Source organism: Gymnogyps californianus, unplaced genomic scaffold, assembly GCF_018139145.2.
Source record: "Gymnogyps californianus isolate 813 unplaced genomic scaffold, ASM1813914v2 HiC_scaffold_49, whole genome shotgun sequence".
NCBI lineage: Eukaryota > Metazoa > Chordata > Aves > Accipitriformes > Cathartidae > Gymnogyps > Gymnogyps californianus.
The window spans coordinates 68,701-94,959 of NW_026114389.1; the positions used below are offsets into that span (position 1 = coordinate 68,701).

Consider the following 26,259-nt stretch of genomic DNA (forward strand, 5'->3'; position numbering starts at 1 on the left):
CCGGGGCCCTTAACGGTCTCTGAGCAGAACTCGCTGGAGCAAAGCGCTGCCGGGGCGGCCTCTCCCCCGCGGCAGCACCGCAGCCCGGCGCGGCACCGTCAGCGAGGAGCGAGGAGCGAGAAGCGAGGAGCGAGAAGGGAAGCGCTGCCCCGGAGCGGCCCCGAGCGAGCCCGGCTCTCCCGCCCCGCGGCCCGGCTCCCGGTCGCGCCCGGCGGGCAGGGTGAGCCGCTCCGCCCGCCCCGGCAGGCGCCCGGCCGCGGCCCGGGGCCGCCTGAGCGCGGTCCGCCGGGGCAGGCCGCGGAGCAGCCCCCGCCGCGGGGCCTGTCAGGCGGCGGAGCCCGCGGGCGCGGCCCGGCTGGAGAGCGGGGGCATGGCGGCGCGGAGCCAGGCCTCCCTGCGGCGCCGGCTGCAGAGCTCGCAGGAGGCGCAGCACCGGCAAGCGGTGCTGGTGCGGAAGCTGCAGGCGAAGGTGAGGAGCGGGGGCGCCTGCCCGGGGGGAGCTGCCCGGGCCGGGCCGCGGTGGCGGGGCCGGGTGCCCGGGCCGCCCGGGCTGCGCTGAGAGGGGACTGGGCGGCGGAGAGCTCGGGGGGCGAAGGCGCGGCCCCAACGGGGCCTTCCCCGGCGCTGCCGCGGGCGGGACGGCGCCGAGCCCGGAGCTCGGGGGAGGCCCCGGGGAGGCCCCGGGAGCCGCCCCGCTCCGCCCGGCCCGCCCGGCCCGGCCCGCCCAGGCGCGCTGGGCGCCTCGCCCTGCCGCTGTCAGCCTCCCGAGCCTCTCGTTCGGTCTTTGCCGCCCTTGACTGAACTTTGCCGCCTGGCTTGCGAACGCCTTGGTTTGGCCGCGTTAGCAGGGGGCTGTCCAGAGGCAGGAGTCGAGCCGGCGGGGGTGGTTTTGGGCGGCCCCGGCAGAGGCAGGCAGCTCGGGCCTGGTTGGCCCGGGGCGCAGGAGCGGTGGCAGCGAGGAGGGTGCCAGAGCTGGGCGGAGGGTCGGGGCAGGCCGTGCCCTGCCCGGCCCAGTGCCCGGCGGTGGTCAGGGCGCTGCCGTAAGGTCATCCTGCTTTTCTTGCCCGTGCTGGTCTTTTAGCCCGTTGGAAGTACTGATTTGGGGTCCATGGTGGCCATAGCCCAGGCATGGCTAAGTCTGCCTCATCGTTCTGCTTGCCATCGCCGTCTTAGGATGAGCAGATAGCACTCCGTGTGAAAAGAAACCCTGTCTCAATTTCTTTAATGTTAGAGAAAGGAAGCTTCCCTATGTCGTAACGACTTCTTGTTGACTCTGTCGGCAGCACTGTGAAATACACTTCGCCGTGCTTGGGCTGTAAAGACTTAGAGGAAAGCTAAGGCAGGAGGAGCCGAGTCTGTTCCAAGCTGCATTCGCTCAGCTTCATTCTCTGTGTCCGTCTAGGTCCTGCAGTACCGGACTTGGTGTCGAGAGTTGGAGCAGCAGCTGGAAGCAGGAGGGGTGAGTGCGCAGGTTGCTAACTAAAGACAGCGTACGTAGCGTTCGTTAACGCAGACAAAAAGCAGCTCCCCACAGCAATGACAGAGGGAAACGAGATTTTGCTGCCTGAGGGTTTAAAGAAGCGCTGTAAGTTTGCCTGTCAGTGTTGTGTCCGGTTGCCATTCCTGGCGCAGCCAGCGGTCCCAGAAATGCCCGTCCAGAAAACCCTATGAAGAAGGATTTTAATGTTGTGAAAGAGTGCTTTATTGCTGGAGTACCAGTTGTGCTAGGTGTCAGGAGAGGGCTCTGCTGCCTGTTACATGCTATGGCTGTCTCCGAAAAAGAATCGGTTGAAACATAGCGTTTTGGAAGGCAAGAATGCTGGCGTTCAACATACGGAGCTGGCTCTGTGCTTTTCTTTCTGCTTTGCGGCTAAAGTAAACGTAGGAAAGAAAGGGTAGGAGGGTAGGAGAGTATTCCCAGGCTTCAAGTCTAAGGGAGCGCTCGTGGTCATGAGCTGAGGATAGCTAGCTGTGAGAGTGCAACGGGGGGAGACTGAGGAGAGCTACTCACACTGAGTAACGCCCTTCCCCTCCCTTCCTCTCCGTAGTCACGACAGCGTTATGCCTGGAAGAAGGCACGAGCTCCTGAGATACCAAACAAATGGAGGGGAAAGCGATGGATGCTCACAGGAGTGAAGGGAACACAAGAATTTGACTAAACATTTCCTTTCTTCTTCAGGGATCCCTTCCAGGCAGGCGGGAAGCCACAGAAGACCACAGCCTGAAGAAAGCACTGCTTCAGTTGGAAGAGGAGCAGCAAAGGTAAAAGGAAGAAGTGTTGCCTCATACTTGGTGTCCTGGATGCTCGTGGAAGTGAGGGCCAACCTGTCAGTGCCACCTAGTCTCCCCAAGGGCAGCAGTTGGGCAAGCTGTTTTGAAAGGAGAAAGGTCCCCAATCCGTTCTGTGGTGCAGTAACAGTGTTGTGTGCTGCACGGCTCTGTTTGGAGCGGGGGGTTGTTCCGGGTGACCTCCAAAGGTCCCTTTCCAGCCTAAATTGTTCTGTGATTCAGGAGGTGAGCTACTCAGCAGAGCCCCGTCTTAGGTTGAGAATCAAGCCCTGACATCCGGCGTTTTCCTGTTTGGTTTTACCTGAAGAGCACGTCCTGTGCTTGTACCAGAGTCTTCCAGCAGAGCACTTAGCACCGCAGGCATCTTCTGCCACATTTCTTTCTCTGCTTTTCTTTTTTCCTCTGCCCGAGAGATCATTGTGTGTGGTGTAAAAGGCACCTGTGTGCTGTGTTACGTATGTTGCAAGCTAAGGCGGGAGAAGCGCAGCTCCTGTTTTGATCCAGCAACTGAGTTTTGTGCTCGTTCACAGGGCAGCGGTTCTTGAAATTTGGTTTGTGCAATGTTTCCTGGGTGGGATATTAGTCTGTGGCCCCAGAGTCATTAGTGCTTGACTTTTCACTTTTGGGTTGAAAGTTTCATATAAAGCTGTTTCCCCTATGTATATGGTGCTGTCTTTGTGGTGTGCAGTTTACTGGATCAACAAGGTGGGGTCTTTGCTACAGGTCTTACCCAGTGTATAGGACAAGGAAAGGGAGAGGCTTAACAAGAAGGTGAGGGCAGCGGTGGGTACAGCATTGCAAGGGAAAAGGACATGGCAACTGAGAGAGGAGAGTGGAGGAAGAGAGGTGGTCAGGCCAACGACAGAGAAAGATGATGCATCCAGCGATCAGACAGCGTGAAGGGGAGGCAAGACGTTAACTGTGGGCATCGTCAAAGTTGAAGAGGAAGGGGAACCGAAATTGTGGACGGGAATGGAAGGCTGAAAGCAGGAGGAAGCAAATGAGTTTGCCATCACAGAGAGATCTTAGTTAATCCTAGAAAGCACTTTTACCACCTCTCAGTTTGACAACGAGGTCGGTGTTGAGGGAGCTGGAAAATCCCGGGGATGCTGCTTGTGGGTAGCAGTTGTTCAGTGACCTCATTGCTGTTTGTCCCTTTCCAAGGTGCGAGAATCTGGCAGAAGTGAACACTCTCCTGCGGGAGCAGCTCGGTAAAGCGAATGAGGTTAATTCAGCCCTCAAAGAAGATGTTGGAAAACTGACGGCAGATTGGATGAGGGCCCGGGAGGAGCTGGACTTGACGGAGAGTGAATGGCGCGGTGAACGTGAGGTAAGGGTAGGCTACGGGAAGGTCAGACGTGATGCCAGAGTGGAATGAGAATGCATTTCATTTCTGGCATAGGGAGCTTGCTGCGTGCAAGTTGTGGCTGTGTTGAGGATGTATTGGTGTTGAGGAGCAGAAGACAGGGGTGTGAGATGGAGGAGTGTCAGCAGACTGTGGTGGGTGCTGGAAGGTGCCCACCTGCTGTGACCATGCCGCTCGGTCTTAAAGGCAAATGCTGGCTGTTGCTGGGCACTGTGGGGCAGTCACACAGGACCGCCCGTCTTTTTCCTCGTTCCTAAATCTCTGTCTCCAGCAGCGGAGACCGGAGGGGGGTGTGTGTTTTCAGATTCAGAGCAGCCGACAGAAGAACAGGACAGGCCTCCCTTCCCAATAGCCTGTTGTAAGCAAATCTGACACTGCTCTCGGAGGGGCTCGTTTTTGCCTTCCTCCCCCAAGGCTGTTAGACACCTCTGCAAGGCGAGGTGATGACTCGCGATCAGTTTGCTTTGCTGACAGCCACTCGTGCAGGAGAAGTGTGGCCGTTCCCTTCCTTGCAGTCAGGTGGCAGGGCTGCTGAGGCTGCTTCTGTGGTGCCTCTTCAGTCCTCGATGCCCCTGTTGGAATTGTTGTGAAAGGAGACCTGGTGATGGTGGTTGTACTCTCTGCTGTCTGAAAGACTTGTAGAGTGACAGCGAAGGCTGAACTGGCATTTCTTTTTGTCTTTGCATGTTTAGCTTTATGACAGCTGCTTAAGGGGTGAACACAGCCGTCTGCTCAGCCTGTGGCGTCAGGTGGTAACCTTCCGCCGTCATTTCCTGGAAATGAAGACCGCCACTGACCGGTGAGTAGAAGTTAAGGCTCGATCTCTGGCAGAAGAAATGTAGCTTCCCTTCACAGCTGCTTTTTGAGCCTTGACGTTACTTCAGTGGCGGCTAAAGACAGCATTTCTCCTTTGGTAGTGTGAAGCAATGCCATTCAGCGTGCTCTAGGCTATCTTCAGCATCATTTTGTTTGATGCTGGTTTTCAGATAAAACTGAGGGGCTCGGGCTATAAGCAGTGCAGAGGCCCTGAACAGATGGACTTGACGACGTTGATGTTTGGGCACATTAACACAGACACGGGCACACGTGGACACGTTGGAAGAGACTCGCCAAAGCTAGGCAAGCAGCATGTAGAGCGTTCCCTTTTACAGGGTGATTAAAATCTGCCTTAAATCTCACTGGCTTTCTTTTCCCACTGCTCCTGATGGAAAGATCTTCATGAATATATATATTTTTTTTCCTTCTCATTTCCAGCTTACATTTATTCTGGTCAGTTTGCATCCGCTTATTCCTGTACCAACATTGATGAGAGAAAGAATAGCTTCTCTGCCCTGTTATTGCATTTATCCAATTTGTTTTGCTTAGTTTGATACCTCCTTTTTATGATTGTTTTCTTGTTCTTGGGCTCTCTGCTCTGAGGTTCCTTTCTCACAGTTGCCTTCTACACAAACAAAATCAGTGTAGCCATAATAGTACATTCTTCTGGTGTCAGCATGCAATTTCAAACTCTGGGTTACCGTCAGCCATTGACCTTATTTGATTCTAAGCTTTCCTTAACGTGTAGAGTATGCCTGACCTACTAGTTAGATCTTGTGTTATTTGTGCTTTGTTACAACATTCTAGGCTTATTCTTACACCACCTTCCCGAAATGTTTATTATGTAGATATTGTCGTGAGCTTCTTAGAAGTCCAAGTGTTGATAATAACAGGTCAGTTAAGGCGGATCCCCTAGGTGTAAAAGCTGGGGACCTTGGTAAAATTCCTTACATCTATTAATGATAATAGAGTATGTTAATAAGATAGAGCAGGAGCAACAATTAATAAGAGTAATTAGAGGTCCTTGAAGCCTTCTGGCTGTTCCATACATTTCTTCTTATCTCTGTGGAGAGAACAGACTCATTCCTCAACTATCCGGTAGACTCATTGCTCCACTGTCCAGATGTGTCCTGATCCCAAAGTGTCAGATGAATGATTGGTCCCCAGCGAAGATGTCGTCTTTCCTGCCGGCTTTTGCTGTTGCGCAGTTGCATGCTTCAGAAGTGAGTCAGGTGGTAAAGCTGGTGTGAACATGATCTCTTTCTTGATTCTTCTTCAGAGATTTGTCAGAGCTGAAGGCAGAGCAACTGAGGCTTTCTGGATCTATACTTGTAAGCTGCTCCCGCCTGAACTCTGGCGTACGGCTCTGGGAGTCCGTCAGTCTGGGTAGACCTGTCCTGAAGGATGAGGCACAGCAGGAAGCGGAAGAGGAAATAAGCCAGAAGACTTGGGAAGCGATGCACTTACAAGTCAAGGGGGACCTGGAGAAGAAGGAGCTTCAGGAGAGGTAAATGTGTTTTAAACTTTGCTGTTGCCAACATTATCTTTTGCGATGAGAAAAAATCTCTTCTCTCTTTTGGAAATGAGAATGTTTTTACATTAAAAACTTGTTGGTCTTTCCCCTTCTCCTAGGCTGAAGGACTTAGCTGCACTTGAAGGAAAACATGCGTTATTACAGAGTGAGTTGGTAGACGCAAGAGAGAGACTGGAGGAATCGCACCTTCAGAGGGATCTGCTGAAGCAAGAGAAACATCAGCTTACCATGGCACTGGAAAAGGTATGGTCACCTTATTCCGAGGCAGCACTTGTGGGAGAGGCAGTTGTGATAGCAAGACCACCACCGATGCTGTCTCTGGCAGTAGAAGACAGGGACAATGTTGTTCTCCTTCTTGGAAAACGGTGATGAGACCACACAGGCTCTTTGGTGTAGTTAGTGCCCGCGTGCTTATTGGGAACACGGAACTGGGAGTGTGTCAGAGACACAAAAGGGGATCTGGAGTGGCTGCTTCAAGTCAGGGATTTTCCTGTCTTTGTTCTCATGTTGTTCTTTTGTCTCTCCAGGCAGAGCAGGCAGTAGCAGAGTTGACAGGGGCTCAGAATAAGCTGAGTGCTGAAGCAGCTGATCTACGTGTTGCAACAGCGAAGATGAGCAGTATGAATGAAGCCCTTGCACTGGATAAAGTGCAACTGAGCAAACTTGTGCTGCAGGTGAGCAGAGCTGCCAAAGATCTTGCCAAGGGTTCGTCTCCAGCTGCTGCTGCTGCTTCTTTTCAGGCTCCTTGCCTTCCGACAGTAGGACTGTCTGAATATGGAAATGTTGTTCCTTTTTCTGTCCAAGCCAAACCTCCTACAGAGTCAATCTGACTGTATCTTATTTCCTCTGTGCTTCTGTGAGTGTAGCTGGAGCAAGAGAATGAAGCTCTGTCAGGCAAAGTGGGCGAGATGGAGAGAGCAAAGATCTCTGAGCAGGAGAAGCTGACCGTGTGTGAACGAACAAATGAAGAGCTCAGCGCAGAGAAAGCCCACCTGGAGCAGCTGCTGAAGAAGGCAGAGGAGCACCAGGAGGGGCTGCAGGTAGAGCTGAGGAGACTGGCAGAGGAGAAGGCAGAAACCCAAGAGCAGCTCAGTCAGGTGAGCCCAAAAAGCGGGTGCTTTCTGGGTGGGCTTTGGGCTGCTTGGCTCAGTGAAGCTGTATCTGTTGGGTTCTGCGGGGTTTTTGTGAAGGAGACGCTTGGTAGTGCTGGAGGTCGGAAGGCTTTGTTTACTTCCTTTTGGAAGCGTGTTGCTGGCTTGCAGAGAAGTTCTGCAGTTCTCTGAGTTGTCCTCTGCTTCTACAGATTACTTTAATCCCCCTGGCTGTGCTGGCCTCTTTTTTGGCTTTTGAGAAGCTGCAGGGAGATGATTGTGTCCATGAAGCTGAGTAAGACTACTACTCTCACGTGTGGCAAAAGAAGCAAACGGCATAGCTCTTCACCCTTTTTCTGAGGCAAAAAGCCCCGGGGCTGCCTGTTTCTATTTATGCTTCTTGTTGTGAAGTCTGCAGCTTTCAAAGCTGCATTTGTTCGAGCCTAGAGAGCGGGACAAAGCTGCAAGTCAATGTCTGCTGTCCCGTCCTGCCAAGAATGGGAATGACACCTTGAAATTGTTGAAATTGTATTTTAAGACACACACGCAGCTTTGAATTGCTGGAGCCTCTTTAGGCTTTGAGGAAGAAGATGAGAAATAGGGGATGGCACAGGACTGTTTTCTCTGGACTAACTGATTTCAGTACCCAGGAAAAAGAGCTTGGGAGAATCGTGTCACTGGAGGAGACTAGGGAGTTTGTCATCGTTCAAATGTCAGTTTCATAATGTGCAATCCTGGGTATTAGGGGATAACTTTGAGAGGAGAATTGGTTGTTTCTGATGGTCTGTTCTCTGTTAGACAGTCTTAGTTTTGGAGTCCGTGCTATGTTTGACAACTACAGAGCAGAGGTGTTAGACTGAAGAAAAAAGCTAAAAAATCAGGGTTCGTCTTCAAGCTTGAATACCAGCGAGGTATATTAGACAACTTCTTTGTGCAAGACGCGTAAACGGTATGGTTGACATGAACTACTGTACAAACAGAGTCTGCCATCTCTTTGGCCACATCAGCCAGACATTCCGAAATCACTAAATGACACTGCTCGCCCCAGGGGCCGTTGCCCTGCCAAGCATCACCTCATTGCATCCAACTGCTTTACACACTGCAGTAGGTGACGCTTTGATGGGTTGGGGTTTTTTTCCTAGAAGGAGAAACCACGTGTATTTTCACTTTCTTCAGCGAGCAAAGTTGCTTTTGCTCAACCTTTGCTGAAGTTGTCCGTCACTGGCATAGATTCGGATAGAATCGTAGTTTGCAAGGTGGCAGTTCTGGAAGATGCGGTATTTTTGCATGAGAACGGGTAGTGTGGGGTATGTACGTTTGCCCGGAGGGAGCTGTCTGGTCCCAGGCAACCCAGGAGGGCCTTACACATCACTTCCAAGTGAACAGTGCCAGTGCCTTTTGGCAGCCCAGGGTATGAGTGCGGTATACAGCAGATGCTCTTAACCTTGCAGCCCAACGTCCAGGAGCTCTTTCTCCTCCAGCTGATTCAGAAGCGGCACTGGCCGGCTCTGCCCAGGACTCCAGAGAAAGGACTCCAACTGTGTTTTGTCCCGCTTCCAGGTTTACCGCCAGCAAGAGTCGGCTAGCAGTGGTCTGGAGCAGCTGCGCCAGGAGTCCTCTCGCCAAGGGCATGCGCTGGCCAAGGTGTGCAAGGAGAAGGAATTGCTGGTGCACGAGAAGGCTGCCCTAGAGGTGCGACTGGCAGCCGTGGAGCGGGACAGACAAGGCCTTTCAGAGCAGCTGGCAGAGGCCAGGTAAAGGCGGGGAGGAGACCCTAGGCAGGACATGATTTAGTGTCTGTAATTATAAAGGTGGCAATCATTACACGAGGCTTTATTGCAGCCGGCGTGCTTTCCAGCTGTTTTCACCTGCCGTGGACAGAAAATGGAGGAATCTCGAGCAGCAAAACCCCAAACCAGTGTAGCATGAGTTGAATGTTATTTTTCTGGCAGCTAAAGCTAGCAAAGCTCTCCTGAGCCTTGGGCTCCTGTTTCTGCCCCCTTGCCCATTCCTGCGTGAAGTCCAAAGCAAGCCAAGATAATTCCCAGTAATTCCTGGTACCTTGGCTCTGCATTGAGGTAGGGCTTTCTGTGTTATGCTAGGTCGTAAGTAAAGCCTGGGCATTCCCTCGGAGGAGCCTGCATTGCCATTTTAAATGGCAGAAATACGCTTTCTGTATACAAGTTTCCACAGAACCCATTTTCCGTACTCAGGGGTAGGGATCTCGGACCACTTCTTACTGGAGTAACTCCCTGTGGGTGTCAGGAGCAAGAAACTCCTTTCTCTCCGTATTTGTAACTTTTAGGTCGGCGAAGGAGACCCTGGAATCCCGCCTGTTTGAGGCTCAGCAGCGCTTATCTCAGCTGGAGATCGCCAGGAGTCAGCTTGAAGTCCAACTTCACACCGTCACGCAGGCCAAGGAGGTGATCCAAGGTGAAAGGCTCATTGCTTTGTTTCTGGTGCTCCCCCTGCCTAGGGGAGATGGTATAAAAATAGCTCTCTGTCTGCAGTGCTTCTGAGGAGTGAAGGAGCTGGAGACAGATCCCTCCTACACTGAAATTCAAATGGCTTAAGGTCAGTAAAGTCAGAACCACTGTTTGGGCAGGCACTGAATCTTGCCATTTGTCGTGTTTGCAGGGGAAGTGAAGTGCCTTCAGTGTGAGCTGGAAGCGGAGAGGACTCTGATGAGGCAGGAACGGGAAAACATGGCAGAACGGCTCTTGCAGACAGAACGGCAGTGTGACAACACCCTCAGACTCCGGCAAGCTGATCACGAAGTGGAAATAAGCAAGCTCCTGCAAGACCTGGTAGGAAACGATACGCTTTTGAATTCTTTGGGCAAGGTTTGTGGGCTGGCTTGAGAAGAAGAATAGCCTGAGCGTGTGAAATGGCAGCAGTCATCTGTCATAGGCCACACGTTGCTAGGCCAGGCAGCAGAGCCAATGGCTCCTACTTGAAGGCACGTGAACACCCACAGGACTCTGCTGGGACAGTAACTGCAGCCCCAGATTCAGGGTGGGCCTAAGACGAGTTCAGCAGAAGGTTGGGTGGTCCCCACCCAAAGCATGGCAGCAAAGGGGCAGGAGCTTACCGGACTCCTGTCTACCGTGAAGCGGACTCCTGACATTCCTGCCAGCTGCAGGCACGGGAACTTTGTTCCTTTCTGTCTGTCCTTCCGCGGTTGACAGAGGCATTAGCTTTGGGCTAGAAGCGTATGGAACAGGGCCCTTGTCCCTGGTACTTCAGTTCGTGGCCTGTCTTGTGACTAGGGCATCGGGGTACTGGCCTCTTGCTCCCCTGCAGTCCCTCAGCATCTGTTCATTGATGAGAATGGAGCTGAGCTTTGAAAACAGAGACTCTGAGAACAGAGAGAAATCCCGAGGCGAGAGGTGTTGGGAAACAGGCAGGCATCAGAGAGGGGAAGGTGACGTCTCCTTTTCTTCCACCTGCTGACCCTCCTTTTAAGTTCCTTGATAGGATGTGGTTGATGGAGGGCACAAAGCCATTACGGTGCGCTGTTCTGGTGAGGGGTTGTGGGAGGGATGAAGCTTCCCCTTTGTTTTGAGGAGCTTGGCTGGGACTTTATCTTGAAGTCTTTTCCTCCCTCATCAGGCAAGCGAGCGGGAAGGGCACCATTCAGAGGTCCAGGAGATGCTGGAGCAATGGGAAAAGGAGAAGGCAGAGACAGAAAGGGAGCACGAGAAGAAGCTGTTTGATGTGAAGCAGGAAGTTGCTACCGTGCAGGCTCAACAAGAAGAGGAACGAACCAGAGTCGAAAATGCCAAGCAAGAGGTAAAGACTGTGAAGGCAGAATTTGTGTGGTGTTTTTACTCTTCTGGGCTCCTTATTGGCAGTGCTTCTCTGGACACTGTCCGTCTGGGTAGAAGTGTCTCTCAGCTGCCCCTTTGTAAACAGGAGTGATGCCTTAGCAACCATGAGAGCTTTGTGCCACGAGGGACAGGGCCTCTAATGCGAGAGGCTACCAGAGGGTAGGTTTAAGAAAGGCAGGAAGCGCCTTGCCGGCCTGAAGAGAACGTGAACACCATAACTGTGTCTCACAAGGGGTGAGCTCAAAAAGGAAGCCACCTGCGCAGCAAGGATAGAGCTGTGGGAGGTGGCTGGATATCGGGCTGCTAACTAGGTGCAAAAGTCGCTATTGAAAGACACACAGGGCACAGCAGGAGACGAGAGATACCCTCACCAGCAAGGCAAGACACTGGAGAAATGCCACACATTTTCCTGTTAGATGGCCAGGAGTTTGTTGGAGATTCAATCCCAGAGGGACCGTGGATGGACCATGTTTATAGTGCCAGTCTCCCTTAGGAATCTGTGCCTCCAAGTGGGCAGATAATGACCTAGGAGCCCAGCAGCATAGGGCTTTGAGAACGTGTGAGCCCGTCAGTCTTTGAGTCTTGCCGCACAAATTCTGCGTGGGAAGTTTGAACCCGTCTTCTCTTTATTTCTGTGCAGGTCCTGCTAGAAAAGGAGCGTGAGAAGGATGCTTTATTAGAGACGCTGCTCCAAACTCAGGGAGAGCTGAGAGAAGCCTGCCAGCAGCTCCAGCAGCTGAGGCAGGAGGTGGAAGAGCAGCGAGAGAACGGGCAGGTAAGTCTGACTAGTAGGGTAGGTTGAAGGAACGGGCCGTTGGCAACTGGACGTAAGCTGCGGGAGAGGCTGAGAGCGCCAGGTAACAGAGTGAAGGGCAGTACCCAGGACATAAAACATAAGTCCTGGGACTGAGGAGGCAAGGACTACTGCAGGCACTGAAAGCACAGAGCCTGGGAAGCTCCAGAGATCCGCAACAGGAAGGCAGGGTTACAGTGGAAGCAGAGCTGGGTAGCAAAGCAGAAAGAAGTGGCTGAATGAATGTGATTTTGAGACAGAAAGAGGAAAAAGCTGGGCCTGATGGCAGGTCCCAGTAGCCTGCTCTCCATTTGTGTTTACAGAACATCACGGCAGAGCTGCAAGCAGAGCTGCAGGAAACTCAGAGCAAGATCGAGGCAGTGGAGAAGAGGCACAAGGGAGAAATCCAAACCGTCAAAGAGGAAATGAATATCCTCCTTCAGCAGCGGGATGCTCTACAAAACCAGGTGACTGCAACAGCAATAGCTACTCCAGTCATCAAACAGGCCGTCTCTCCACTTCGTGCCTTTCCGTGGCAGAGCAGCAGGCTGATGGGGTGATCCCTCGGACTGCCACCATACTGTGGTCTCCATCTCAGCTGCTCCGAAGGAGACTTACAGGCCAGCTGAATCTCAGCTGCCGCCCTGGACAGATGGCCTAGTGCTTTTGCCTGTTTGCCAGCAATCATCAGCATGGATTTCTGCTGGTCTTGTTACTGCTAGCCTTGGTTTTTAAGGTGGTTTTTCAGATGACCGTGGTGACCCACTGAGATTTTTAAACAAGTCGGCTGTATCCACTGTGAATCTGGTACTCTCGTGCTAGGGTGGAATTTCAACAACTTCTTTCCCTTTCCTCACAGTATACACTATGGCTGACAGTGACAAGCTGTAGTCTTTGACTGCTTTGTTTATGTTTTACTTGAGGTGGAAGAGTTGACATCTCAGCTAGCAGCCTCTGAAGAGCCTCTAAAGAAGGAGGCTGTGACTCTACATCAAGAGGTGGCGTCTTTGGAAAGGAGACTCGAGAGCACTGAGAAGCAAAGAAAGGATGTCCTGGTGAGGCTGGCAGATGCTGTGAAGGGCCATTTCTTACATGTTGTTTGGCCTTCTGCTAATAATTCTAAGGAGCAACTTCTTCCAGTGGAGAGCTGATTTTGGGTGGTCTCGTACAGGTTCAGTCCAAATCTGAGAAGATACAGAGTGGTTGTTTTTTGGTTTAACCTTTCCAATTGCAGTGTTCTGAATAAGTAAGGGAAGATGCCGTAGTCATAGAAAACTCCGTGATGATTCAGGGTGTTTATTTTCCTCACTTCTGAAGATTTCTGCCCTTGAAGCTTTAGTCAAAGTAATTTTCAAACTTGTCTCTATTTACATTGCATAGCTTGGGCAATTATTTGTGTCCAAATCCATATTTAGATTTCTAAATATCTGGATCTGGAAAAAGGGGTGAGAAGACAAAGTTTGCTAATGATGGAGAGCTGTTCAACGTTGCCCATCTGAGAGCAGACAGCGGGGAATAAATACAGACATTTGAGAAACCAAAGTGCTGATTCGGCTAAATATGTGTGCCAGCAAGGGGAAAACTAGTCCTGATTTCAAACACTGAATGAGAGACTGTGATCTGACCATTACTCCTTCCAGAGGGCACAGTGGGGTTCTAGAGGATGGTACCCTGAAAACTCTAGACAGGAGAGGTCCAAAAAAACCCCAGCACCCCCAAAAAAGGGAAACTCAAATGTTGGGGTGGTTCTCTCTTCCCTTCCTCCCTAGCAGAGAGAACAGCATCATGCCACTGCCTAAATCATGCTTAGTCTGGGCTTTAAATCTTGGCTGCAGTTCTGGGAGCTCCTCCCCAAAAGAACACACTAGAGCTAGAAGAGGTTCAGAGAAGGGCAGAAAGGAAGGTGGGACTGGCTGAGTAAGCTGGGAAAGACGCAGCCTAAAGGGTGGCGCGGGAAAGGTCTGCAACATCCCGAGAGGCAGGGAGAGGGGGGGCAGCACTTGGCTGCCACTGGAGCAGGAGTTCCAATCGAGTACGAAAAGCAAACATACACAGACGGCATTACTGAATCTTTTCTTCCCTGTTTTGCAGCAGGAACGGGACAGACTGCAAGCACTTAAAGAAGAACTGGTATGGGAGATAAAACTTCTTCAGGAGTCGGTCACAGCCTCTGAGACCCGAGCGACTACAGCAACAGATAGGCATCACTCCCTTGAACAAGAACTCCACACCACAGTGTCTCTCCTAAAAATTAAAAATGAGGAACTGGAAATGCAGCGGGAGAAAATCCAGGTGCTCCAGAAAGAGGCAGCACAGGGAAAAGCTTTGCAGGAGAATCTCACTCATGTGACTGCCATCCTGTCAGAGAGGGAGGGAGAAATGAAGGTGTACCAGGAACAGATGAGACTGCTGGAAAAGCAGAAAGAAATGCACAAAACTGCTCTGGATCAGGTTATTAAGGACGTAAGAGAGAAAAACCAGAAGATTGAATCCCAGCAAGAACAGATACGGGAGCTGGAGAAGCAGCAAGAAGAACAAAGGATTGCTGTCAGCAAAATGAGCAAAGACCTGGAAGAGAGAGACCAGGAGATCAGATCCCTGAAGACCTTGCAGAATCTCCACCTCAGGCTAACCAAGAAGAATGAAGAGGTTAGACATCACAGAGAGCAAGAGAAGCTCCTAGAAGCAGCCTTGCACAAGAGGGAACAAGAGACCAAGGCTCAAGTTGAGCAAGAAGAGTTAGACGAGGAAAGAAGAGCTCTTCAGGAAGACCTCCGGCACGTTCAGCAGACGCTGACAAAGAAGGATGAAGAGATCAAGTACCAGAGAGACAGAGTCGGGTGTTTAGAGAAGACTCTGGCAGGGAGAGAACAAGAGCTTAGGAGGCAGAGTGAACTCCTGAAACAAATAACATCGGCTTTGCGATGGAAGGATGGAGGGGAGACCCTACAGAAACAAATCCAGAAACTCCGAAAATGGGAGGAAGAGGAAGCAGAGAAGAGGAGAGTTCTCCAGGAGAGAGACCGTCTCTTGCAAAGGCAGAAGGAGCTAACCCAACAACTGGAAGATGAGCGGAAGGCAAAGGGGGAAGAATTGGAGCGTGCGATTGCTATTTTGAAGCAGACTGAAAGCGGGGAAATGGAATGGAAAGAGAAGGCACAAGCACTGACTCTCGCCCTTACCAAGAGTGAAATGGCCAATGGCACGTTGAGGGAAGAAGTAGCCGTCCTGCAGAGTATGGTTTCAGAGAGGGACACGGACCGGTTTCATCATCAGGTAGGCACTGTGACTGATCATCAGTCAACCAAAATGTCTACAAAGGGTTCTAAAGCTGTTTCCCATAAAGATATGGGAATATATATTCCCATAGATCCATGACCTGCTTGGCCATGGAAGAAACCATGATTGCAGCCAGCAGGCTTGCCTGTCTGTAGAGCTCTGGCCAGAGGCCATTCACCTGCTAGAACGTTTTCTGTCAAGCCCAGAACCACTGAAAGTACTACAGCGCTTGCTGTTAAAATTCACTCCGGTCCAAAAGTTGGGGACGGGTAATTGGTTCTCTCCTGTCTAGGCAAGCTTAGCCAACGTGTCGTGGTTAGGATTTGGCATGGAAAGGACAGGGCACAGTTGACCAAACTAAGTACAATTTTGTAGCGATGGCTGAAGAGCAGCCCTGATGGTGCTTAGAGGATGCTTTCAGAGATTTAGATTTCTGAGGTACAGCTTTTCCGGTGTATTAAAACTAACGGAGTTCGTACTGCTGCCTGATCAGGTTAAAGGCTTCATTGCGCATTCAGGATGTACTCTCCCTGACTTGTTGATTGTGGCCCTTCTAACCTTTCTGGGGCACCAGCTCACACAATCTCCTCTCTGTATGCCCAGCAGGCTACTGCAGAAGGGGAGCAGCTCTCGTGGCTCTCGGAGAAGAGACTCCTGTCGCAGCGGCTGGAACATCTGCAGCGAGCAGTTGCAAGGCTGGAAGTTGAGAAGACTGAGCTGAAGCAACTCAATGCTGAGCTCAGGAGGACTCTTGAGCAGGTAAACCAGGCTTTCACTGCCTCTGCAAAGCCTCACGGTCCTCTGGAACACAACCCCTTTCCACAGACAGCGCTCTGGAGTCCTCGGCTTGTTTCCTTCCCTCTCCCACCTCCCCCTGTGGACACACACGTCCGTATTTTCTCTCTCTCCTGGCACCCCACTGCCTTCACAAATGCACATTCACTCCGGTACCACCCTTCTTGCCCCAGTGGCCCCATACGCACACACTGGACACTCTTGTGTCAGGATCTGCTTCCTCTCGCTCTTTCTCTTCCGTAGTCTACTTGGAGTGCTTTTGGCCCCCGGCGTTCTCTGGTGCACTTAACGGTCTCTGAGCAGACACCTCCTTGCCGTGATGTCCAGAGGTCCTTTTGCTCCTTGTTTGGTGGCAGGTTTCTGTGACCCTTTCTCCTATCCAACGTGCAGGTGGAACGTGAACGGAGGAGACTGAAGAGATACTGTAGTGGTCGGTCGCTGCCAGATGCGTGCGGATTTTCTCTCTCCGACCAGCACAAGGTGCCTGCTTCTCGACAGGTGAGAACAGACTCTTACTTGGTGGGAGGAGGCTCTGGCCATACAGAGGAACAACGGCAAATCCCGGTGGCAGCAGCCCCCCGGTATAGACCTAACGGCAGTCGAATATAGACCATGGCCCTGGCCAGACTGGAGGCCAAAACCAAATCCTTGCGTTTTCTTCACAGGAGGAGTCTCACACGCGCTGCAGTCGTCGATTAGCTGAGTTGCAGAACCAGGTGAGGAGGAGGAAAGCTCTCATCACAAGCTGCTGGGGCTGTACTCATGGGCACAACTCTGCACGCTGCTACAGCCCGAGGCTTGTTTGGCTGTCAGGGAGCGAGTACACCAGGCGGTGGAAATACCCAGTCAGACCCATCTGTTGGCCGTGGCCAAACACCATCATTCACCTAGGTCTAGTCTCTGGCTTGCCTAAAGGTGGGAGAGGGATTGGAGGAAATGCAGAAAACTGGAACTCGCCGGAAAAGAGGGAGTATTCTAAGGCTGTTCCCCTTGAGTCTCACTCACCTGGTTGACTCCTCCTGTTTTCCCTTGGCTCAATTACCAGTGGAGCTTGCATCGTATCACTGCGCATTCCCCTGCCGGGGCTGGCTGCCTGAGTTTCAACATCTAGTCTGCTCTGGCAGATCAGGGTCGCCCTTTTTATCTGGTTTGGCTTTATGTTGACAGACCTTGGTGGTGTAATTCCAAGGCAGCAGGTTCCATAAGCCATAAACCTCCTTTAGGAACTGCTTCTGTTATTTGAGTTCGCTTGCCAAGAAAGAGTATTTTCATGTTCCTAGCCTGAGGTTGGGGATGGCATTCCCGTGGGGAGCACAGCCCTCGGCGAAGCACATGTCACTTGGAAAAGAGAGGAAAACCTCTGACCTGAGCTGTGCTCCCCAAAACAGCAAAGCCCTGAGCGCTGCTCCCAGTGCTGGCATCTCCTCCACCCCAAAGCAGGCAGAGGGCAACATGCCAGAGCTGCTGTGGCCGCACTGCACTGCAAACCTGGGAGGAGGTGAGAGCAGCTGGGTCTCTGCCCCCAAAAAGCCCAGCAGGCACAACCCCGTGTTGCCAGGAAAGAAGAGAGTTGGAGGAGTTTCAAGGCCTCCGCAGTCCTTTAAGGCTCGTTTTCCCCCTGGGCTTGGTTCATCCAGTTCTGCTCTGCTCATTTGTGAAATGCTCTGAAGGGAGGAAGAATGAGCGTTTTCGCCCTTTTCGTGTGCTAGCTGTCAAGTTTTGCAACTAGATCATAACAGAACAGCTCTTCAGTACCTTGTGTAACCAGTGGTGCTCCTGCCGAGGACAAAGCGTGTGGAACCGAGGTGGCAGTAGCCCAGATCTCTCCTTTGAAAAAAACGAGCTGGGTTACTAAATCCTGTAGGAACCTCTGTCTTTCATATACATGGAATGTCTCGGTGGTGTACGTGTGAATGGTATGCCGGAAAGAGACTCGAATTGTTGATAGTCTCAGGTCAGTTCAGGGTGACTCTGGGAACCTGTTACTGCCCATTCCCCAAGTGGGACAAAGCGTTTGTCAGGGCTGGAGTTAGAGGGTGCGTCTTCCCTGACAGCCGGAACCGTGGAGCTGCGGATGGTCCTAACAGCGTGGGCTTGTCTGAGCTCGGCCTTTCGCCTCTTTCAGGTGTCCCTTCTGCAGACGCAGCTGGCGCAAGAACGCAAATGCAAGCAGGACTACATTGAGTGCTGTGCAAAGACCAGCCAGGAGCTGTCAGACCTTCACCGAGAGCTGTCTTGCTCCTTAGCAGCTGTGGTCAGGGAGCCCGAAGCTGCTGTTCTGGAGGCAGAGACTCGGAAGCTGGCTCAGCCTCTCTGAGCCTTCTTTTCCTGTAGAGGAGCAGCTGCAGCATCACGGGGTTCCTGTCTCGTGCCCTTCCCAGGAATGCATTACGTTTTGCTGTGGGAAACGGGCTGCGTTTGTTCTCTTTGCCTTTGCAAGCATCTCCTAGTGACGGTGGTTTTTAAAGTTTTTTTGAATAAAAGGAATTGTGCAGGACCGCACTTTTTCAGTAGGAAAAAGCAAGGGGTGGGTAAATTGGTGGCTTAGGAAAAGATGACGCTGTTCTTTTACTTGCGCAAGTCAGCTATTGGGAGGTGTCGTAGGATTGAAGCTCGAGTTCATGGCCGTTCCCTGTGAGGAGAGGGGGAGATGGAGGTGTTCTCAAAGCGAAGGGGGAAGAGTACACGCCAGGGATCGAAGGTGGGGCACGAGAGTGGATTTTTTCCTTCCCTCATCCCCTCCTTCCCTCCTTCCTTCCCTCCTTCCTTCCCTCCTTCCCTCAGCACAAAAAGCGGCGGTACTCTGCCGAGCCGCTTTGCTCTCAGCTCTGTCGCCGCGACAGCCAGCCTGAGGGGCAGCCCGGCTGTTCTCCGAAGGGCGTTAGTAACCAACTGCAGGCCTGTCAAAGAGGGAGGCAGCGGATGGGCTGGGGAGGGCGCGAAAGCCAGTGAAAGCCGCTCCCTGCCAGCAGCTTGGCCTCGGGGTCGAGCCCTCTCCAGCTAACCGATCTCGGCCCAGTCCGCGTCTCTCGGGCGTCCTTCCGAGGCCCGGGGGCCGTTGGCAGGGCGGGCCAGAGGAGGGCGAGGCGGCAGCGAGGAGCTTCCCGGCCCGGAGGCGACCGGGAGCGCCAGCCCCTCCCCGCCAGCCCCCTCGGCCGGCTTCGGGCCGCGCTGCCGGGCGGGCCCGGGGGCGGTGCCGGCCCGGCCCCGGCAGGCGGGTTTGGTTCCGGGCCGCGCGGCGCCATGGCCTCGCTGTGGCGGCTGAAGCGGTTCGATGCCTTCCCCAAGCCCCTGGAAGACTTTCGGGTCAAGACGTGCGGGGGCGCGCTGGGTGAGCGGGCGGGGTGAGGGCGGCCGGGGGCCGGCGGGCGGGCCCGGGCCTCGCCGTGGGGCGGCGGCCGGCCGGGGGGGCCTTGCGGGCCGGCGCTGGGCGGCGGGAGGCGGCGGCGTGCGGGCTGAGGGGAGGCGGAGGCTGAGGGGAGGCGGAGGCTGAGGCGGCGGCTGAGTGGCGGCGGACGCGGAGGCGCGGCGGAGGCGCGGCGGGCGTGCGGCCGCGATCGGCGGGGCTGAGGGCGGCTCTCGTCTCCCCGGCAGTGACGGCTGTCAGCGGGCTCATCGTGGTGCTGCTTTTCTTCTCGGAGCTGCAGTACTACCTCCCCAAGGAGGTGAGGAGCGGCGGCGGGGGGGGCGCGGCCGCGCCGTGCTGCCTCCTGCCCGCCGTGCCCCGGCGGAGAGGCGGCCCTGCGGGCCGGGGCGGCCTGCCGTGGCTGCGCACCCCCGCCGAGCCGCCGCCTCCTCCGCCGCCCCCTCCGGGCTGCCCCCGCAGCAGCTTCACCCGCCGCAGATGGGTTTGGGGTTTTTTCTTTCCCCCAGCCGGTGGCCTTGACGACGGGAGCGGGCTGCCCTCCCCCGAGAGCCGCTTGGCGCCAAGGGTGGCTGGTGGGCTCCCGTAAGGCGTCGCCGGAGAGCGTCTCCAAATCTCTTCTCGCTGTCGCCGCCGTCCACAGGCAGGCACGACGAGGAAAAGAAAGCGAGCGCGGGAGCCCGCGTCCCCAGCCCAAATTCTAAGATTCCCAGAGTCTTCTCTTTTTTGAAAGCGTTACGAACGGCAAGCGCTTAGCTACCGTGGGAGGCAGCAGCTCAGGTGTCTCGCGAACGCCCCGTCTTAAAAATGCGCTCCTGAGCCAGAGCGGTGGAGGGAAAGAGGCCCTTGGATTTGCTGCCAAGTGAAACGGGACTCTCTGTTTTTTCTTTGTTCCTACGTTCATCCGGAATTGTACGTTGACAAATCAAGGGGAGATAAACTGAAGATCAACCTAGATGTTATTTTTCCACATATGCCTTGTGCTTGTGAGTCAGACTGCTGAATAGCGGGGATAATTTTCGTACTTGCCGAGGGCCCAACAGGCTCCGTGTGCCTGGTGCTTCCGAGTGCCGCACCGCTGCTTGGGCCACGGACAGGGAGGGATTGGTGATGCCTTGTGGTTACGCGGTGATTCCAGGCAGGCCCGCTGGGCGCTTAAACCAGCGCTTCCAGTCAGGCGGTGTTATTTTTCTAGATTACAAATGAGGCTAAGGTGTAAACCCACTTAGGTTTCGGTATGGCGGTGTACTTTGTCAGAGAGCTCAGTAATACTGAAGAAGCTGGCACAGAGTTCACTTGGGAGCCAAGATTTGACCGTGTTGCTGTTGAAAAGCTTTAGAGTCTCCTTTGGAAGTTACTTGAGGAGGCGCAACTTTGCCGTGATTTTTGTCCTTACGTTCTGACTGTAATGCCAATGCCACGGGATGACCTTTCTCCAAAACTTTTAAAATCAGAATGAGCGTTGTTAATCTGATTACCTTTAACCAAGTTCAAAACAAAGTTGCAGGATGAAGTGGCGGAAAGTTTGGCCAGTCTCCCTGGGCATTAGTGCTGTGCACGTTATCGGCCGTCCACTGATCTTCCCTGCCTCTTGTTCTGTTGTAGAAATTCCTTTGGGTAATGCGTTGGGCTCTAAATGTAGTGAGTCCGACTTCCTTCTGACCACCCAAGATGATGTTGGTCTTTGCCTTGGTCACGTTTAAAAGGGCGTGGGAAGGCCAGAGAGACTGGAAGCCTCTGCTGTTTTGTGCAGAGAAGCTGTCGGTGTTCTAAGAGAGCCTGGAGCCAGCAAGTGCATCGTGGTGCTTCGATAGCAGGCCGAGACCCCAGACCTTCTCAATCTTCTTTGTGAGAAGGGGTCACAAGGAACTGTGCTGATGTTGCAGGGGGAAGGGTGAGGGGGTAGAGGCAGGAGGCAGCTTTCACCCCATTTTAAGCTTAACTCCTGAAAACGGTGATGGGCTTTGAGGGGTTTGGTTGTGGTTTTTTGCCTTAAGCGTATTACCTTTCAGGGTAACGCTTTCTGTGGCAGCTGGAAACAGTCCTTCTTGTAGAGCAAAGCAAACCCCGTATTTGGAAGGGTCGTTTAGGGTGCCGCAACGTGCGTTTTATTCCCTAAACGTCACTTGGCCCCAGCCATACGCACCCTTCCAGTTTGGCACATCCTTATCCCCCTGGCTGAAAGATTGTGTATTTTCACGGGTTGAATGCTTCCTCAGCCTGCCACAGGCCAGACCAAATGTGTGTTTATAGACCGCTTTCCTTGCTGGCTGCTTTCAGATTTGAGCATCGATGCCATGGACGTAGCAGGAGAGCAGCAGCTGGATGTGGAGCACAATCTGTTTAAACAACGTTTGGATAAAGCCGGCAATCGTGTGACTCCAGAGGCCGAGAGACACGGTAAGGCGCTGTTCTGCCTTTCTTGGATGGATGCTCTCATCGTCTTTCCGTCACTGTATGCCCGTTTGGAGATTCACGGGACCAAGTGACAGCTGAAGAGCACTTAAACACCACAGACTCTGGAAGAGTTGATAGCACGCAAATCTGTTGGAACTGGCAGATCAGACAAACTCCTGTTATAGTCGCCGCTTTTGCAAGGCAAATCTTTGCCTAGTCCCTCTGAAATTACGACAAGGACTCACGGATGCGTTTCAGGAATAAAGCTGCCGACTTAATGGTCTTTTACGACTAGGAATCAAGCCTCATCACTTTGAATCCTCTTTTGTCTTAGAGCTGGGGAAAGAAGAAGAAAAAGCGTTTGATCCAAATTCTTTGGATGCCGATCGCTGCGAGAGCTGTTACGGGGCGGAGTCAGAGGACATTCGGTAACCTTTACACCTGTTTGTATCTTCTTAGCGCTTGAATTAATACAGTTACGTTGCACGCGTGTTTGTTTTCACAATGTCTATGAAGGCCTGTGCCATGAAATCCTCCTGGGCACGTGTTCAGAGAACGAGGAGAACTGTTGTGGTTTTGGTATGCCTTTGGAAGCTGCACTCGCGGTTGTTAAGAGCGTGCAGAGTTAGGTTGCCTCCATGGCTGTTTAAGGGCAGTGCCAATTGCACTACCTTTGCAGTAGCACACAGATTGTATCTCAGCAAACGGAATCTTTTCTGGGGTTATTTGGTGTCCAGAGGGGAGCTGTGTAAATTAGTTCACCGTTCCGTGAGCTGTCTTGGAGTAAAACCTGGTTCTGGCTTTGCCTTCTCACTTCTGCTGCAGGCTTTGCATCCTTACGGGAGCAAAGAGCAGACATTCATGGCTCACACAAGCAACGGGTGTCACTTGGTGTTTCTCATTCCTCCTACCTGCAAATTCCCGCAAGAATGGATGCGTGATAGTCCATAGGTTCTGGACTATCCTTCGCTATTATTGTCTCTGCAGTAACTTGGTTTGTCCCATCTGTCAAGTTGCGTCCTTCCCCAGAGGTATTTCCATCTTGAGGGATTCGTGATTCCAGCCTTCAGCTTTCTCTTTGGTCCAGCAAAACATGGAACCAAGAAAGAAAACTGGTTTTGGCGGTGACCAAGGTGTTATCCAGAGGTAGAAGAGTAATGAAGAAAGTTTGCCATTAACCGTCCCTCCCGTTTTGACAGTCTTGGCCTAAAAACAGAGGAGAGGAGGAATAGAAACAGGCAGATGCTTTGTTCACACGGGGAAGTTCCAAACTGCTCAGAGCTGGGAGACAATGATGTCGTTTTTGTAGCAAATTTCTTTGCCCGGGAGTGATCTGACTGTCTAAATGGACGGGCAGAGCCCTCTTCAGACTCAGGAACTGCATGCAAACAGCTTGCATCCTCATGCCAAAATCTCAAAAAGTACCTCAAGAAGCTCGAGCTCCTTCAGGAGCATTAGGCCACCTTTCAAGGTCCAGTCCCTGATGTTTGCTTTGTTGCTTTGTTGAAGAAGAATCCACCAAGGATTCAAGTCCTGAGCTGGAGCCTCTCTTTCTAGCGATAAAGATGGTAAGATGGTGCTCGTGCTTTTGCAGGTGTTGTAATAGTTGTGGCGATGCCAGAGAAGCATACAGGCGGCGAGGCTGGGCCTTCAAGAACCCGGATAGCATAGAGCAGCGCAAGAGGGAAGGGTTTAGCCAGAAAATGCAAGAGCAGAAGAAGGAGGGCTGCCAAGTGTATGGTTTCCTAGAGGTCAGCAAGGTGAGAGACGGGTTTTGCTGTGAACCTGCTGCGTGATGGTGGTGCCTGTGAAAAGGCAGAGTCGGGGCGTTCCTCTCCTTTGCCAGCTGTAGGTGTTCCCAGGAGCGTAATATAATAAATAACCCCGGGGCTCAGCAAGGTGCTTGTGCCCGTAAAGGGGTTCAGTAGGAGAGTCAGGAAGAGCGGTGGGAAGGGGCTAATTCTCTGTTTCGTTGTGTGGGCTGGTCGGAAGCATGCCGGCTGGAGAAGCTTAGCTTTTCGTACCGTCTAGCTGGCGAGTCTTCTTGCCGAGGTTTCTGGAGGAGGAGAGGCAGCTTCTTTGAGGGGAGGTTGTCCCGCCTGGCCTTCTAGTCTTAAAACAGAGAGCACCAGCGGATGCTGGAGATAAGAGCAACCACCAACTTGCCAGCAGAGGTGCTGGAGAGAGTGAGATGTTCTCTTCTGTAGAAAAACAGTGGAAGCAAGGCTATTGGAGTTGGCTGTCAAAGCTGAAAACGCTCAGAGAGGTGGTTTTTGCAACTGGTGTGTGAAAATGTAGTCCGAGATGTACCAGGTAACTAGCCTGTCATTTGGCGGGTTACCAAACCCAGAACACTTGGACATGCAGGTTACGTCCCCAAGTACCTTCTAGAAGTCAGGCCCAGGCTATTCTTTTTTTTTTAATGCAAACTCTGGATTTTTTTACATCTTGGTGTACTTTTCCTGGAGACCACCTTCTTTGTTTCTGGAAAGGAAACCTTTTACTCACGAAGCCAGACGTTGTGATTTGAGCATCATCGTGGTACCGAACCGTTCGGGGACCCTCTCTCACAAAGTGTGATGAGCAGGAAAGATTCGAAGGGGCATGCTGGAGGTAGCGAGGGTCCCAGGGTGGGTGTCACGGGGGAGTTTCTGGGGCCGTTGTTACGCACTTGGAATATTGCACATCTCCATTCTCATCAGGTCTGCAGGTAACACAAGCAACAGGCTTGCGCAGACATCGAAGGTGCAGTGTAGCACGTGAGCTTGGGACATTCGATCTTCCAGGGAGAGTGTGTATGATGCTAGTAAGTGTCAGGGAGGACTGGCACCTAATATCCATATCCCTTTCAGATTCCAGGATGAAGTTTTAACAACCTTTTTCTTTTTGGGTTTTTGCCTTGTTTTGTTTTGTTGGTTTAGTGCTTTATTTTGCACGCACCTTATTTTCATGGGTCTGTACATAGGATCACCGTGTTTATTGTATCAAGGGTTTTTTTTACCCTGCTCACTTTCCGTCTCAGTTACTTTCTCCATTCCTTTTCTGTGATACTGTTTTGTATTTCCTGCAGCAACAGTCAGTTCCCTCACAGTAGGGTTAATTCCTCTTTCTTCCCATTTATATGTCCACTAAAATAATTTGCATAAAACAGTTATTATCAACACCAGTATGTAATTATGGCTTTCCACATGACTGCCTGTGAGGAAGAGGGGAAATTCATCCCCCTGTTGGGACAATAGCTGCTGATATTGTCACCTATGAAAATGAGTTGCTTGGTGTCTATCTTCTTTAAACAAACATTTACAAAGCCAAGCACTAGTACGACTGCTTTATTTCTATAGGTTCAGACCTTTTAATGAAAGATTACTGTCTCCTGCAGGTAGCTGGAAATTTCCACTTTGCCCCGGGCAAAAGTTTCCAACAGTCTCGTGTACATGGTATTTTCTTTTGCTGTTTATTGTGGCCTTGAGCTTCCAAGTGTACCTGACCATTTTCTTTTAGTATCTTTGCATTGTTATCCATAATAGTAACAGGACTGCTTCAGGGGAGGACATTGTTGAAGTTTTGTTATAGAGGTTTAGAACCATCATGAACCAATAGCAAAATGGTTTCTGTTGGTGCTGCCACATGGGTGTGGAAGAACTTGGAGGAGAAGGAGAGCCTGCCCAGAAACAGTCTCACTTGTTCTACAAAACTTTGCTGCTCTGCTGTAAAACAGCCTCCAGTGAGGTGTTCAGCCCAGGAGCTGAATATCAGTATCTCTGGAAGGGATAGCTTGGAGTATCTCAGGAGAATTTCAAAGCAATTAGAACTTTTAGAGTAACATGTAAGTTGTAAGGGACTTCCTCAAGTATCTATATAAATGCACAGTGGCCAGAGCAATAGTGGTAGTTTATGCCTCGTATCTTTAACAGGAACTTGATTAAAAAGATTTGTTGTTTAATGGAATGTTTGCAGTTCCCTTGATCAAGTTTTTGAAGCGTGAAGTTTGTAGTAAAGGTTTCCGAAAGAGCTTTAGTTTCAGCCTGATTTTTTTCCCCCTTCCCATCACTCATTCCAGTTTAACCTGTACCACTGAGGCAAAGGTCAGGGGAGAATGTGAATGTGCTTTGTGAGAGTAGCTAGTGTATTTGGAGAAAAACTAGCAAGCTTTTGAGCACAGTTTCTAAAGATTAAATGAAGAAACACTTTTGTGCAAAAACCTTGCCTGTTTTTCCCCACAATATTAGTTGTTCTAATGAAATATTTCGCTTCTTCCCGCAGAACTTGCTTTGTGTGCTCACACTAGCATGACAACAGCAACCTTACTACAGCTAGGATTTACAATTTCACAGCATGTATCTAAGTTAACGAGACGCATCTCTGCATTGCATCTGTTCTCTGTAAAGCATGAATGCAAGCTGGCTGTCCTGAGAGCCAGTACTTTGTGTACGGAGAGGAGGGGGTGAGGTCAGGATAGCTCTCTGCCCCAGAATTCCTGCAAATCTGAATTGAAAAATGAAGGGCTTACACTGGGGAAAACACAGGCGAAAACCAGAAAGGACTATGTAGTTACTGCAGACCTTTTGGAGGCAGAGTTAGGAATATGGTGTTTTGAGGACAGTGAAAAGGAGCAGGAGGAGGGATGATGGGCAGAGACTTTCCGCTTTCTGGGACTTGTGTCACGTTAAATAATGAGGAAAGAAGGTCCCTAATGCTTTTCTCC

General features: G+C 51.9%; 3 protein-coding genes across 5 annotated transcripts in view; 2 read left to right on the forward strand and 1 right to left on the reverse strand.

Moving 5' to 3' along the window:
• Window positions 1-26,259, reverse strand: part of LOC127028923 (centrosome-associated protein CEP250-like) — a 95,612-nt gene that overhangs the window by 57,901 nt on the left and 11,452 nt on the right. The gene's annotated exons all lie outside the window — the stretch shown is intronic.
• Window positions 355-18,292, forward strand: LOC127028922 (centrosome-associated protein CEP250-like). 3 transcript variants are annotated; one of them, XM_050914575.1, is made up of 21 exons: window positions 355-469; window positions 1,403-1,459; window positions 2,180-2,262; window positions 3,454-3,619; window positions 4,348-4,454; window positions 5,751-5,978; window positions 6,104-6,248; window positions 6,533-6,679; window positions 6,872-7,102; window positions 8,657-8,850; window positions 9,402-9,529; window positions 9,734-9,903; window positions 10,709-10,888; window positions 11,567-11,701; window positions 12,043-12,186; window positions 12,643-12,774; window positions 13,811-14,995; window positions 15,602-15,757; window positions 16,184-16,291; window positions 16,459-16,509; window positions 17,919-18,292. In XM_050914575.1, the coding sequence occupies exons 1-21, from the start codon at window positions 371-373 to the stop codon at window positions 18,108-18,110; spliced, it is 4,038 nt and encodes a 1,345-aa protein (XP_050770532.1). In that variant the 5' UTR covers window positions 355-370; the 3' UTR covers window positions 18,111-18,292. The 3 variants fall into 3 exon arrangements, with proteins under 3 accessions (XP_050770532.1, XP_050770533.1, XP_050770534.1); XM_050914576.1 differs by having other exon boundaries at window positions 15,605-15,757; XM_050914577.1 differs by having other exon boundaries at window positions 13,814-14,995.
• Window positions 19,016-25,068, forward strand: LOC127028929 (endoplasmic reticulum-Golgi intermediate compartment protein 3-like). The gene is made up of 7 exons (XM_050914595.1): window positions 19,016-19,124; window positions 19,388-19,458; window positions 20,056-20,143; window positions 21,438-21,557; window positions 21,889-21,982; window positions 23,149-23,314; window positions 24,934-25,068. The coding sequence occupies exons 1-7, from the start codon at window positions 19,037-19,039 to the stop codon at window positions 25,021-25,023; spliced, it is 717 nt and encodes a 238-aa protein (XP_050770552.1). The 5' UTR covers window positions 19,016-19,036; the 3' UTR covers window positions 25,024-25,068.

Coding starts and splice junctions, on each gene's coding strand:
- LOC127028922 (XM_050914575.1), top strand. CDS start 371: ATGGCGGCGCGGAGCCAGGCCTCCCTGCGGCGCCGGCTGCAGAGCTCG. Junction 1,460..2,179: donor AGCAGCTGGAAGCAGGAGGG/GTGAGTGCGCAG, acceptor TTTCTTCTTCAG/GGATCCCTTCCAGGCAGGCG. Junction 5,979..6,103: donor AAGAAGGAGCTTCAGGAGAG/GTAAATGTGTTT, acceptor CCCTTCTCCTAG/GCTGAAGGACTTAGCTGCAC.
- LOC127028929 (XM_050914595.1), top strand. CDS start 19,037: ATGGCCTCGCTGTGGCGGCTGAAGCGGTTCGATGCCTTCCCCAAGCCC. Junction 19,125..19,387: donor GACGTGCGGGGGCGCGCTGG/GTGAGCGGGCGG, acceptor TCTCCCCGGCAG/TGACGGCTGTCAGCGGGCTC. Junction 19,459..20,055: donor AGTACTACCTCCCCAAGGAG/GTGAGGAGCGGC, acceptor CTTTGTTCCTAC/GTTCATCCGGAATTGTACGT.